This window comes from Equus asinus, chromosome X, assembly GCF_041296235.1.
Source record: "Equus asinus isolate D_3611 breed Donkey chromosome X, EquAss-T2T_v2, whole genome shotgun sequence".
In the NCBI taxonomy this organism is placed as follows: Eukaryota; Metazoa; Chordata; class Mammalia; order Perissodactyla; family Equidae; genus Equus; species Equus asinus.
In genome coordinates this window covers 47,529,327-47,544,250 of record NC_091820.1, presented here as the reverse complement: position 1 = coordinate 47,544,250, position 14,924 = coordinate 47,529,327, and the positions used below count along the sequence as shown (strand labels likewise).

Sequence of the window (14,924 nt, the reverse complement as noted above, 5' to 3'; positions counted from 1 at the left end):
TAACATTTTAAAGCAAAAGCATATTCTTTTAGCTCTCAGAGTAGCTTTTTAAGGCTTCTATGCTTGGTGATTTCCAGGAATGCTGTTCAGAACACTCTAGTAATCACATCACTCTCTCCATAGTGCACAGACCTTTGGATCCCTTGGTTTAAAAAAAAAATATACCCTCTCCTCTCCACAAAGCTTACTTTTGTATTTTTCAATAATCAGTAAGGCAGTAGGACTCAAAAAGTCAAGTGGGTTTCTGCTTCTGCCTACAAATTTTACAGTGGACTGAAAGTAACCGAAAGGGACCCTGAAAAAAGCTGACCCTTCAAAGTACTGCTATCAGGATAACCTTTAGAGACACAACATAATTGCAAATGCAATTCGCAGTATTTTACTGTCTCTTCTCTCCAAGTTAGGGGTGCCAGATAAGATCCAGGACACCCAGTTAAATTGGCATTTCGGATAAACAACAAGTAATTGTTTAGTTTAGGTATGTCTCATGCAATATTTAGGACATACTTAGAGTTAAAAAAATTGTTGTTGATCTGAAATGCCAATTTAACTGTCTGTCTGTCTGTATTTATTTATTTAACTAAATCTGGCAACTTCACACCACGCTGATTTTTTGAGATTTTTACATTTGAAAATAAATTTGACACATGCAATGACCATTAAAATCAAAACCAAACCTGAGATGTGGTCTCAGGAACCCATAAAAAGCTTAAAATATTTTACCTGGAAGATGTTCTCATCCAAGAGTTTGGCCTTTCTAGTTTCTTCTTGTCATTCAGATCTCAACTTAAATGTCATTCCGTTCGAAAGGTCTTCCCTGGCCACTCACTCTTAAGTAGTTCCCCAGCTACTTGATATTTTCTTTTTTGTCTGTTGCCTGTCTCCCTCACTATAATTAAAAACTCCTTCATAAGAGCATTGATCTCGTCTATAATGTTCTTCGCTTTAAGTGGAATGGTGCCTGACAAATACTCTAAATATGTGCTCAATGCATTTTTGTAGCCTGAAGGCAATATAGGGTATTGGTTGTAGAAAATAGGCTTTGGAAATAAGATTAAAATTCTGGCTCTCTCTGTGATCTTGGGCAAGTACTGTAACTTCTCTAAACCCAATTTATTCGTATGAAAATGGGGATGAAAATAGAAACAACTTCATAAGGTTGGGAGGATTAAATAAGGTGAGAGTCATCAGAGCATAGCGTTCAAGGTCTAGGACAGGCAGGTGCAGAGGTGCCCCTTCCTAGCAGCACTCAGGGAAATCCCTCTGCCTCAGTTTCCTCATCTGTATTTTACAGCTCTTGCCACCTCACACAGTAGGAAAGGATAGCAAACACTATGATGCACATAAGGCGTTGAGCACAGGGCCCAGCACATGGTAAACATTCAATGAATACATTCAATGGACACTTTTGAAATGTAAGCCTGGCACTTCTACAGGCAAGGAACGTGTGTACTTCACAGTCGAAAGGAAGGAGCAAGCACCTGAAAGGCAGCAAAACTACCTCTCGAGTGGAGTCGGAGGAACCTGGGTCCAAACTCACTTTTGTACTATCTGTTGTTTCCAGGATTGATTTCTTCATTTATAAATGATAATAACAGAAGCTACCTTAGAAGGTTCTTGCATTAAATGACGTAATACATAAACATTTCTCTCTAGCTCACCACGCTACCTATCCCAGTGCCTGGCAAATATTTCTTAACTGACTAACACATGATAAGGCACTTAGTCTGGTACATAGTAAGCACTCAATAAACATTTATCGTCATTGTTTGTGATATAATTACTATTGTCATGTTGTGGAAGTTGGGAAGAGTAAAAGTGAAAATTACTATTTGAGGCTGACAGCCTAATGGGAAGTTGTACTCTAGGTTATAAATATTCTTTCACGACGACCCAGATTCAAATAGACATTATTCATTAGCCCAAATAATTTACTTTCATTACTCTACATCTGATTTATTCTAAACTTCTCTAGGTTACAAGTGACTAAACCACAGTATAAACATGAGGACGGGAGGGATTATATTTCTCTAAAACCAGCCAATACCTAGGTTTCACTTATGACTGGAAAATCCAATCATGGCTACCACCCTGGTGTCTCATTTCAACTCTCTCGCCCACTAGTCCTGGAACATGGCCCAAGTAAGCATGATGTTTGTGTATGTTTTGGGGTCAGCCTGATTCCTCCTGACCTTCCTTTATCCAAATAAAAATAAATATTAGTTTGGAACTGTCCCCTTATCATTTCCTTGGGAAAACACATTTTAACCATAGGCCTTCAAAGCTGCAGCCCAGTTCCCCTTCCTTAGGTCCCTAAGCAGACTCTTGCTAATGTCCACTTCTTTCTTTCTTTCTCTCTCTTTGTTGTGTCATTCTAGGCTGTCATGGTGTCCCTGCTGACAGATTACTCACCTCAGCTCCAGAAGCCAAAGTTTTGATGCTGCGATGCTTGTCGAGAAGCGATGTTCTTCAGTAACAGAATGAGTCAGTTTGTTGGGGAAGGAGAAGAAAATCTAAGAAATGAACACATCCTAATACATGGTATAGGTGAACAATATGATATTACTTTGCCATCGTGAAACCTTCCTGAAGCCCTTAATTTAAGTGCTGATGCACTGTAATTCATGGCTTGACTTGGTTTAAACTCTCTAATTCATAATTCTGAGTTACATTTGGGTATCATATTAATAATCATATACATTTGCTTCAACTAAACATAAAATACTGTGTTCATAATGCATAATGTCTAAGCCATTAAATGTAATCTATGCTTATTACCTTAATAAATTATCACCCATGCTAATTTATAAGTAAACATTTACCAGGCAGTCAGCTGCTGGTAGATCTGCGGGCTGTGTTCATATCCCCCAGGACCAACAAGGAAGCCAAATGATCCATCTTGCTGATGTAGTACAATTTTCAGGCAAATGAGGTAGACAGACATTCACCTATGGAGGCAAGTGATGAAATTCTTAGACAATAGCTCTAACTGCGCCCAAACCCTAGAGTTTTTCCAGTCACTTGTGGGAAGATGGGTCCTTCAAAAGCACACATCTCTTCTCTGTGATGAATACTTAATGTTACAAGCCTAAAGAAGTCTTTGTGAGCAAATGGCAAAACCACAGACACCTGGCTAGGAATGTAAGCTCCATTAGAGAGTGACATTTTCATAGGTTCAAATACCCCAGCAGGAGCAATTTCCTTTTTCCATGTTTGTACTTATCATGCATCTACTTATACCGCACACTGGATATTTCCATAAATCCACTACTTGACACATTTTAGCCCATTTTTTCCTCCAATTTTTCTTCAGAATAATAAAAATTTGCATTATTGGATTATCATGTAAATGAAAGCTAGATGTCTCTCGTGGGTGACCAAAATTTGTATTGTTGAATTATTATGGTATAATTTGAAATTTTTTGGTTAAAATGTTAAATCCCATAAGTGGAGTTTTAAAAAAAAGAATGTATTTTACAGAGGACAAAATAGGGAATTAGCTTTAATTCCACCACTACTATTAGAAGAATGCTTCCGGGCCGGTTGACATATTCTTCAGCAGATAGCTGTGACTTGAATGGTGAGTAAGAGATGAATTACAAGTTAGATTTGCAATGAAGATGCAATAAAACATATTTTGTAGGGAAAAAGGGTTTCAGAGTGTTACAGGAAAATAATTTTTCTAGTAAATATCAAAGGTGACTTTCATGTCTATGGTAATTTTGGGGGAGCACTTAAGAAAGAAAGAGTGGAGTTTAGTGGATTATCTTTCTTCTTTCAGCAGAGAGTATAGGAACAATTCAACCAGAGGTGCCATGTGGATTGTGGAGGCTGTCCCTCAGACTGCCTACACACAAAGGACGTGATCCTGAGGATCCTCCTACTTTCTAAATGGTCCCCCATGGCAATGAGCTCTCATTTCTTTACTGGTTATTTTTTGAACCAACCGGAAGGTATAATCTTCTTCCCTCAATCAGAAAGATCGTGTAATCATTTTCTTGCCAAAATGTAGTCACCTTACCTCAAAAAGGCCCAAAGCTTTCTTTTTTATGTACACACCATTTAATGTCCTTCTCAACCCAAACCTGTAGGAATTTATTTGCTTTCTTAGCATTTCATCTTAAGAAGACATTATTTATATTATCAGGAATAAAGAAAACAGGGAAGGAAAATTTAGCCCTAATTTTTCCAAAGCTATTTCTATCTTTTCCTGTTTTTTTTTTTTAGCCCCCCCCCCTTCCCTTTCCAATGTAACTATTGCAACGACAAAGATTAACAAGAACTTCAACTATGACCCTTGGGTCTCTGGTGTACATAACAGACCCTATCCACTTAATTAATATAACTAGCCAAAGAGTTCCTTTCTTCCAGGCTTTCTCCACTATAACATTGGAAGTAAACACATTAACTGATTACACTGCAATGATTTCAATGTCGGGGAAGAATCATCAGTTGTTGGGTTTTTTTTTTCCAGTGATAAGTTTCCAGGAATTTTAGAAACAGAATTCAATGTCAGATGTTTCTAACGGATGTTGTGCTAATGGGTTGACTATTGTAAAATCCCCAGGCGGAAAGATTTACACAGATTAGCATAGTAATGCCACCTTAGACCTCCTACACAAGCAAGTGATCCTAGAACCTCAGTTAAAATGGCAGGGGCCCCTTGGTTCAGTGCCAAAGTTCCAAGGCAAGTCTTCTCATGTGATAAGAATGAAAGAAGAATACAGACAGAGAGGCTATCCAGAATACATCCTTTTGGGCCTCTTTGTCTTGGAAGCACTCATCAATGTCTAGATTATGGAGATGGTTGAGGCACATCTTGAGACATGGCACCCCTCATCAATTTTGTAGGATTGATGTCTTTTGACAAACATGAGAGGTCATATCAAAGAATGGAAAACCAGTCAAGTCACGATGATCAGACTCCTACAACCAGGGCCACCATATACTGACATGCAAGTTGTGCTCTCTGCAAAGGTCTCAGGTGAAAGGTGTGAGTGAGGGTTGAAACCTGCTGCACTTCACTAACCAACTCTTATGCCTCCTCACAGGCCTCCCGGTCAGGAAGAAAGAACGACTTCTTTGTAAGTTGTCCACCTAGAGGGGACACTTTTCAGTATTTCATAAACCTGAATAGGTGCTCTGTTTTAAGTCACACAAAGGGCCAGTATCTGATAGGGGTGGCCCTACCATCAACTATTTAACTCAGGAAGTTTTTTCAATATCACCTTGTCCTTGATTAAAATAAGACACATAGGGCTACTTCAGTGGTGGTTTTGGTGTCTTGCCTGCGTTTCTGCCACAGTTTCATTAAGACTCCACAATGGAAATGATAGTATCTGTCCGTCTTTGTGTGGCAAAGACACGACACAGATCATTGAAGCAGGAATTTGAGATTAACTCTGAAGTTCTTTAATATGTTAAAGAAATTCATCCCGGGGCTGGCCCCGTGGCCAAGTGGTTAAGTTCGCGTGCTCCGCAGCAGGCGGCCCAGTGTTTCGTTGGTTCGAATCTTGGGCACGGACATGGCACTGCTCACCAAACCATGCTGAGGCAGCGTCCCACATGCCACAACCAGAAGGACCCACAACGAAGAATATACAACTATTTACCTGGGGGCTTTGGGAAGAAAAAGGAAAAAAATAAAATCTTTAAAAAAAAATAAAGTTAAAAAAAAAAGAGAGATTCATCCCTAATAATTGTCCAGAAAATTTAACATCGAGTATTGATAAAAGAATCTTGGTCAGAGCAGATGAAAGTGAATTCTCTGATATGGACTAAATCTTTTCATAGTTTTAATAATGTCTGAGTTACATCAATGACTCCAGACTCACTTTCTAATCAACGTTTTGGTGAAACCCATTCCCAGAGGAAATGTAAGCGCAACTGCCTTCTGGAGCAAAATCATTAGGCAAATGAACTTTTAAACTAGAACGAGGTTTAGAAGTAATCCAGACTATCCTTCATTTTACAAAAGAAGAAAATAGGAAATAGCAACAAAATGTTCCTAGGATAGAAATATATTCTATAGGGAGAGATAATGCATGTGTTCAACACCCCTCTGCAAACCATCTGGGATCCTACAAATGTAGCCACTTGATTTGATTTACCTTCTAGTCTGAGTGAGGACTAGGAAGCTGGATGATCCAGGACTATAGTTGTGTGAGGCCAAAGGATAGAGAAGGAAGTTCACACTTGAGGCAGGGAAGGATACAGAAATCCAGGGACATGAACAGAGATGCAAAAAACATCCATGTAGTAGATGCTGTTGGTGCCCCATTCAGATCCCTTTTACCTGGGTTTGCCCATCCCCCAGCTGTGTTGGGGTTGGCTGCTTATGGCTCACAGCTGTCCCTTTTTCTGAAAAGCTATGCTCAGCCACCTGGAACCACTTAGCCCAGGAGGTTAGACTCTCATCCTCACCCCACCACCCACAGTCCTCAGCCAATGAGTGACTAGTAGAGAGGTTTACAAAAACTTGGCTCCCTTCCCTCCAGACAGGACCGACTCTGGTGAAATTCATGTTCCAGAGTTGCCCATGGGATCAGACTGAGCAGATATCTGTTTCAACCACGTTCTTGGTTAGCTCCCCCTGCTGCTTAACCAGCTTCCCTTTTCCTGGGAGTGCTTCCTCAATAAATCATTAGCACAAGAATCCCCACGTCAGGCTCCGCTTCTAGGGGATCTGCTCTAAGATGATCCGTGAATAGGATTCTTCGGAGATCTGTACTGTACTGATCATCCTTCAGGCGTCAAGGGAGGAGTAGGGAGGTAAGAGGCCATTAGACAAATAGTGAAGAGCTCGTGCTTGGCAAGCAAAAACATTTCCAGTTACCAGGATTAGCCTTTCTTGGAAGGAAGCAGAACATTATACATAAATATTATTTTCCCGTCACATGTCCAAATTCGTAACAAGGAATTTATTAGCTGCGTGGAATAGGAAATCAACTTTCCCCCAGAGAAGAGCAGACCTGAGTTAACTGACACAACATTTCCGATATATTTCTGTGATATTTTAGCACCTTTATACATTGGCAATCCTGGCAGCCGTTTAGTTGTTCTGCCCTTTTGGTTGGCTTCCTGGCTTCTCCCAAAGCTTCTTATTCTGCAGGTCTAGATCGGGGCCTGAGAATCTGCATTTTTAACAAGTTTCCAGGGATGCTGATGCTGCTGGTCCAGGGGCCACACGTTGAGAATCATTAGACTGAGGCAATTCTAAAGACTTACTCGAGGTGTTTTTATCACCACATCCGTGAAGCACCATCATAATGCATTTGACACAACCCAGATCCTCTGACTATTAATCTGTCTTTGGAGTCACTGAGGCCTGGGTTTCATCCCTCCTCTGCTGCATAACAGCTATCTAACGCTGCTCTCCTCATCTGTAAAATGGGAATAACAATGCCTATCTCATAGCATTGTTGGGAGGATTAAAAGAAGTAACATGTAAGAGTATTTGGCTTAGACCAAGTGCTAAATAAATATTAGTCCCCTTTCATTTGATCAGTTGTTTCTAACACTTTATATTTTTCTTTGGCCTTTTATAACAAAATTATATCTCGTCATCAGAAATATATTGAGTCGAATAATTGGTGTCCAAAAGAGTGCAAGGAATGAGCTTGTCTTCTGCAGTTGGCAGAACCCAGCTGCTGCTACTTCAGTTGCGCTCTCCCTCTCTGGGAGCTGGTTTGTGAATATACTACAGGTGAGTGACCTGGTTCTCTGCCAAACCAAATCATGGATGCCAAGGTGCAAAATTCTAATCAAGTTGAATAAACTCTTTGCTTAGGAAAGCATGACGGGAATGTATATTTACGTGAAATGAACCAGAGGCATTTGGCAATTGTCAAACTTGGTGTCTAGCTGATAAAAGGGGAAAGGAATTAGGAAGAACTTGCCAGGGTTTATCCATCTTTGACTAAGGCTAGAACTGCCCAAAGGAAGTTTTCGAACTGTTCTTAAGGCAGCAGTTCTCGAACATTTGGTTTCAGGACCTCATTATACTCTCATAAATTATGAAGATCTCAAAGAGCTTTTGTTCATGTGGGATATATCTATCAGCATATGCCACATTAGAAATTAAAACGGAGAAATTTTAGAAATATTGATTGATTCATTCATTTAAAAATAACAATAGTAAACCTATTACAGGTTAATGTAAATGATATATTTTCCAAAACAAAGTTAATGAATAGAGTGGCTGACATTGTTTTATATTTTTACACGTCTTTGATGCCTGCCTTGATAGAAGACAGCTGAATTCTCATATCTGCTTCTGCATTCCATCTGTGGCACTATGTAGGATATTGAAGTATAGGAAGTGTAGGAAGAATATCCAGCCTCACACAGATAAGTAGTAGCTGAAAGGGGAGGGCTATTTTAATAGCCTTTTCAAATAATGCTGGATATTCTTTGATGTTGCACTGAAACTCCACAAGTGATAGTTCCTTAAAGATTAGTTGCAATGTGAAACCTGAAACCACAGCAATGAGCTTTTCTACACTGTTACATTAAACTTCATGTCTATCTTGTAATTTGAATAGGTCATTTACCCATATGTGATTCCACATTGGTCATTTGGAAAATATTAGTTCACTGAATTATGCAGATCTTCCAAATGATGGCACATTACATTATGTAAAATTTAAAAATCACATTTGTTAATATCACCACTGCTTTGGTTGCATGTTTGTGTCCCTCTCAAAGTTCATATGTTGAAATCCTAACCTCAAAGATCATAGCATTAGAAGGCAGGGCCTTTGGAAGTGCATAAGTCATGAGGGTGAAGCCCTCATTAATGGGATTAGTGCCTTATAAAAGAGATCCCACAGAGCTCTTCAGCCCCTTCACCATGTAAGGACACAGTGAGAAAGCGCGGGCTACAAACCAGATGGGCGTCATCACCAGAATACGACCATGCTGACACCTTGGTCTTCGACTTCCCAACCTCCAGGACTGTGAGAAGTAAATGTCTGCTGTTTATAAGCTACCCAGCCTGGGGCATTTATAGCAGCCCAAATGGACTTAGATAACCACCTATCTCATTAGAAAATTCTTTAAGTATTGTGAAGCAGATACAAATTTTATACAATTCTCATTTTCTCTTGAAAGCTCAAATTTTATCTTTGGCAACAAATACTGTCAGTTAGTTTCCTTGAAGTGACAGGTTCTTGTTCATTTTCAGGAAGATATCTGGCAAATACCCAAGTTCTAATGACCATAGTTTGTCAGTTGTTGCTTTTTGTTTTCAATTGAAATAGGGGTACGATGCAAAAGGCAGCTAGTTCAACATACGACTCAAAGAATTGCACAAGTGCTTTTCTTCAAGACAATCATCATATTTCGTTATTCAACAGAAATACTTAATGCTTACTTCTCATGTCATCACACAGAATATTAAAGAAACGTACTCAAGGGTTGAAATGTAATGTTAATAATTTTTACTGCTTCATCAAGGATATTCATAAATGAATCTGGCTTTTTTAAACAACTGCCTGTATGTGACAGTGAGGAATAAAATGACTTTTGCTTCTACTGCCTTGATTAGTGCTAAGGTGTCAGCACTTTTACCCACCATTCCTCTTGTACCAGCTGCTGCTGCTGCTGGTCCAGGGACCACCCATTGTGAAGCAAGGTCCTATACTGCCTTCAGGGATCCAAGGGAGACCAAGTGGAAAGAAATCTGGAACACTCATTCCTGGTTACACCAGCACAGCTGACTCTACTCTGATTATATGTGTAATATTTAGTAGCATTCCTCAAAAAGATTCTGATAGAAAATAAAAAGTTAATGACTCACTTCTATAAAGCAAGTCTTGGCTGCACTAACTGTGGTTAAAATCCGTCTTGAAATCTCTTTTTATTCATTCAATGTGAACCAAGCCGTCTATTGTTTGAGCCGCAGCGTGGTGCCAGGCACTGTGTTGGGCACTGAGGATACCGTAATTGACAAGAAAGGCATGATTCCTGTCCTCATGGTGCTTATAGTCTAGGAGTGGAGACAGATAACCACATGTAAATAGATATTGTGGTAAGAGCTGTGAAGGAAACCAACGGGATGCTCTGATAGCGAATAAAGGGACTAAAGGAAGCCTACACATTTGGATCAGTTGTTCTCAAACCTTGGTGAGTATCAGAATCACCTGGAGAGCTAATAAAGACTACAGAGGCCCTGGCTTATTGAAGTAGGGAGGGCCTGGGCCTTTGTAGTTTTACCAAGTGATTTTCCAAAATTTGAGTAGTGCTGCTTTAAATACAGTGCCCAGAGAAAGCCTCTCAGAGAAGGTGAGCTTAAAACTGAGTCCTGACTGATGAGCATAACTGGGGACCCAGGCCTTTACTGGATTTGGGTCAGATTTGTCTCAGGTGATGCCAGTTCTTCAACAGCTGTAGGTTGAGCTGTAGGGCTGGTAAATTCATTTACTGCTTAGTGAGCCCATTCTCTTTCTTATTACAAAAATATTTTATCACTTAAGCGAACTGCTACAAGTTCCTAGAACAAACATGTTTTATAAGCAGAAGTGGTTACCCTAGACATTTTGTATTTACAAGCCTTGTCATAGAGCATCTCTCTGAATTTCTTATCCCATGAACAAGGTACAGAGTACATATCTTTATCTTTAAAAACATTTGCCCCTACTGGGTATTTTTTCAACAGTGCCTTTTTAGGTGGTCACTGGAATGTCAATGTCCTCTCACTTCTCTTCGTTATCTTCCTGAAACTGGTACAACATGACACTTTGAATTAATTCTCAAAGTACTTACGCTAATAAGATTATCTCCCCTCAAGGCTTTTCATTAAATATAATTGTAAAAATTACATTTCTTTAACTAAGGTCAGTAAAAGAAATTAAGGTATTTAATTTCTGATCTCCATATAATTAAGTGAAGAATGGAGAAGAGCATTCCGGCTAGAGGGGATAGTGTACAGGTTGTCCCTGAGGTGAAAAAGCGCTTGGCTTCTTCAAGAAACTGGAAGAAGATGAGTATAGCTAGAGTGTAGTGAGCAAGCGAAAGAGGAACATAAGACAAGTCTGGAAAGTTCAACAGGAGTTAGCCCATGTAGCCCTTTCAGGCCAAGGCAAGAATTTTGGTTTTTATTCTAAATGCGATGGGAAGCCATTGATAGGACATATCCATTAGGAGTGTTTTGTAAGACAGCTATGAGTTGAGTGTATGGTAAAACAGTATCATTATACGTAAATACAGTTACCTGGATTATCCAACAATCTTAGATATTTGGTTGGTATGAGTTCGTCCTTAAAGTCTACTCAGCTGTTGACAAACCAATAAAATGGCATTTCCATAGCTTTAAAGCTGAGAACCAAATATCTGACTGAATTTGAGCCATTTAAGAATCTATAACAGGGGCCGGCCCTGTGGCTGAGTGGTTACGTTCTCACGCTCTGCTTCGGTGGCCCAGGGTTTTGCCGGTTCGAATCCTGGGCGCGGACATGGCACCGCTCATCAAGCCATGCTGAGGAGGCATCCCACATGCAAGTCCAGGGAAAATAGTGCATAGCCTGCTACATAGTACGTGCTCAAAAATGTTACTAATGTATCTTTAATTTCCTAATTAAATTTTCCATTTATATTGTCATCTCACATTTTGAGTTCTTTCAGTTCAAGGAGTATATAATTTATTTTCAAATCTACCATGCCACCTTTCATTCTGTTGTTACTCTGTAAGAAATTTGCTGTCTGCTTAATACAACCGTGAAATGTCACAAGACTTCAGAGAAGGGAGAAAACATTTCCTGTAGGACTGATAAGGAAACCCTTCGGGTCAGTGGATGGATATGACTCCAGCATCGAAGGACTGGCAACATTTGGATACACAAGGAAAAAGGAGAAGAGCATTCAGGTTGGCAGGACTGGAAGCAAAAGTGTGAGATGGGAAATCTTGTTGGATGGCCGGTAGTGAGTCGTCGATATTGTTTGAAATGGAGGATTTGTGTGTAGGGGTATTTGGAAAAGTATGTTGGTGCAAAACTGAGGAGCTCCTTCAGCAATAAGCTACTAAGTTTGCAATTTTTCCTGCAGGCTTTGGGGAGCCGTTGAATATTTTGGCGTGAGGGAGGGACATAATGAAAGCAGTGTTTCATCAAGATTGATCTGGTGATATACTGTGTAGATTTATTTGAGAAACAAATCTTGTGACTGTCTTGTTCCCTGATCTAGAGCAGCAGTTGTGGAAATGGAAGACTTGATCCAAGAGAAAACTGACAGGACTTGGCAGTTGAATCTAAAAGTCAAAGAGAAAGGATAAACTTTGAACCTGAAATTATCAGGAAACATGTCAAAGCAAGTGACTTAACCTCTTTGCTCCATACTTCTATCTTTAAAGCATATAAATATAATCTCTCAGCTTCCCAGGGATGAGCAGAACGTAAGCAAGATACTTGGTGTGAAGCATGACTATGATAATAGATACAAGGATCCCTAGTCCCTTACCTAGTGCAAAGAAAGCAATTAATAAATGCTTGTTCATTTTAAATTCTTTTGATGCTTTTAGAAATGGAGCCCCATAGACAAATCATGGCAGTTTTATAGGGTAAGAACAGCTAAAGGAAAGGATTAAGGGAGATGTTGGATCTATATTTCTTGTCTTCAGATCTTGATTTGCAGATTAATAGATCAGACAGACATATTTCCTGCTCATGGGTCTGAGAGTAGAATAAAGTGGGGAAACTGCTTCGTTATAATTATAAATGGCCTCCCTGTCCTTCCTCTTTCATCAGTGAAAGCTCAATAACAGCAGAGCCTCATGAATGTAAACATCTCTGTTTCTCTGACCTAAGTCCAAGTTCTTTGATAATTAAATTAATCCTTTAAATGCCATTGAGAAGTTACACATATTGAAGTAAGAGTGGATAGTTATTCTCAGTAATAAAATAAATGATCCATTCCTTCCTCTGAGGCTGGCCACTTCTCTGGTCCCTGAAGTGGTCATTTCCCTCCTAGTACCACTTTAATTTAGGCCATAGACTCGATTTGCAGTTTCCAGGAATCATTTCCAGTGGCTTTTCTAAGGGCCTTTGTAATTATAAAACTCTTCTGTTATTTTTATAGGTCCACTTCCAAAGAACTGGGAGTGCTGTAATAAATAGTCAGTAAAATAAACCCATGTCACAATCCTGTGTATCTAGCAGGGTAAAACCATCCCAAGCTCTCTAAGAGGTTCTGAGAGTACTGATGTGCCTTTTTCCTGATTGACAATAGCTCAGTTAGTCTTACTTAAAAGTGGAGAATCCCCACCAGAATGGCTAAAATTTAAAGGAATTACAATACCTACTGTTTGTGAGGCTAGGATAGAATAAGGAACAACTAAAACTCTCACACTTTGCTGATGGGAGCGTAAACTGGTGCAACCATGTTATGGAACTATCTGGCAATATCCAGCAAAGCTGAACATACCTATGTCCCATAACCCAGCAATTTCACTCTTGGATATGCACTCAAGATAAATGAGCGCTTGTGTCCATCAAAAAACATGTTCAAGAATCCATGCAGCGTTTTCATAATAGCCCCAAACTGGCAACAACCCTAATATCCATCAACAGTAAAATGGGTCAGTAAATGATAATATAGTCACACAATGGAATACTATGCAGCAATGAAAATGAATGAAGTATGATCATGCACAAAAACATGGTTGCATCTCACAGACATAATGCAGAGCAGAAGAAGACACAAAGGAGCTCACAAAGTTTAAAGGCAGGCAAAATTAATCTATAGTTATAGAAGTCAGAACAGTGGTTTCTTTTATGTGGGTGGGTACTAACTGGAAGAAGCATGAGGGAGGCTTCTGAGGGTCCTGGAAATGTTGTATATCTTGATATGATTTGCAGTCACATAGCTGTATGTAAAAATTCATTGAGCTGTTCTTTTAATATATGTGCACTTTGAAGTATGTAAATTTTATCTCAATTAAAATGATAAATAAATAAATGTATTGATATGTTTAAACATTAGAAATGCAAGGGAATCCAAAGCACCAGCATTAAGTGAGTTGCCCAAGGTCATCCTTTGTCTGGATTTGGAATATATTCCACTGCACAGCTTTAACCTCGCTGCTTACCAAAGAGGGCTTACATTTTGAAAACATTTTATTTCATTAAAGAAATTGGGCATCTTCTTTATTAGAATGAAGGTCTGGGCCTTCTGCAATTGGTAGACTCACCAAATCTCTGCGAATCTACAAAACAAGAGAGGGCTTCAAGATTGAAAAGCCATGGCTGCTTCCCAATCCTACTGCTAAAACTGTTCCCCAAATGAGACTATTTTGGCTGGAATCCTTATTGGGTACCCATCCAACATATTCAGATGATCTACAACGAATATAGTACTGTGCATTATATTAAGAGGATATAGGCTCCCTCCTTTTTAACAAAGAGGCTATAATACATCCTTAAGGAATTTATAGTGTCTTTTGAAGAGGTGTTATCTTTCAGACAAAAGCCCACAGCAGTCTATTCTCATTAAATGGCATCGGCAATAAATTCCAGAAACAGGTATTCTTAACCACCCGTGGGATCCAATGAAAGGACTTGAGAAGGTCCATGAACCCCATGAAGTGACACATTTTTACATGTGTATGTTAGTATTTTTTCTGTGAAGGGAAACAAAGCTTTTGTGGCAGCCACAAAAACAGACGTCTCAGATCTCCTACTGCAAGGACCATAAATGACTGATGGTCCCAGCTCCTGCACTCTGAAATCCATCATTGTGTTGATGCCAAGGCCATGCTTCCCACAGCCTGCTCCAAGCCAAGGACACAGGATTTCTCTGACAGCACCTCTGGCTCAAGGACTCCCTGACAGCCTTGCAGAACTCCTTCAGAACTGCACTGCAGTCTAAGATGCTTCCACCCAACCTTCCTACCTTCTTCCTCCCTTCTCTTTCTCCTTCACCCAGAGTCAGAT

At 39.6% G+C, this 14,924-nt stretch overlaps 1 protein-coding gene across 1 annotated transcript in view; it reads left to right on the top strand.

Annotated features, from left to right (window-relative positions):
- Positions 1-2,801, top strand: part of OTC (ornithine transcarbamylase) — a 58,867-nt gene extending 56,066 nt beyond the window's left edge. Inside the window, exon 10 of the mRNA XM_014853049.3 lies at positions 2,379-2,801. Within this exon, the coding sequence (XP_014708535.1) occupies positions 2,379-2,438 (60 nt within the window). The 3' untranslated portion in view covers positions 2,439-2,801. The remainder of the gene's footprint in view (positions 1-2,378) is intronic.
- The last annotated feature ends 12,123 nt before the right edge of the window (positions 2,802-14,924 follow it).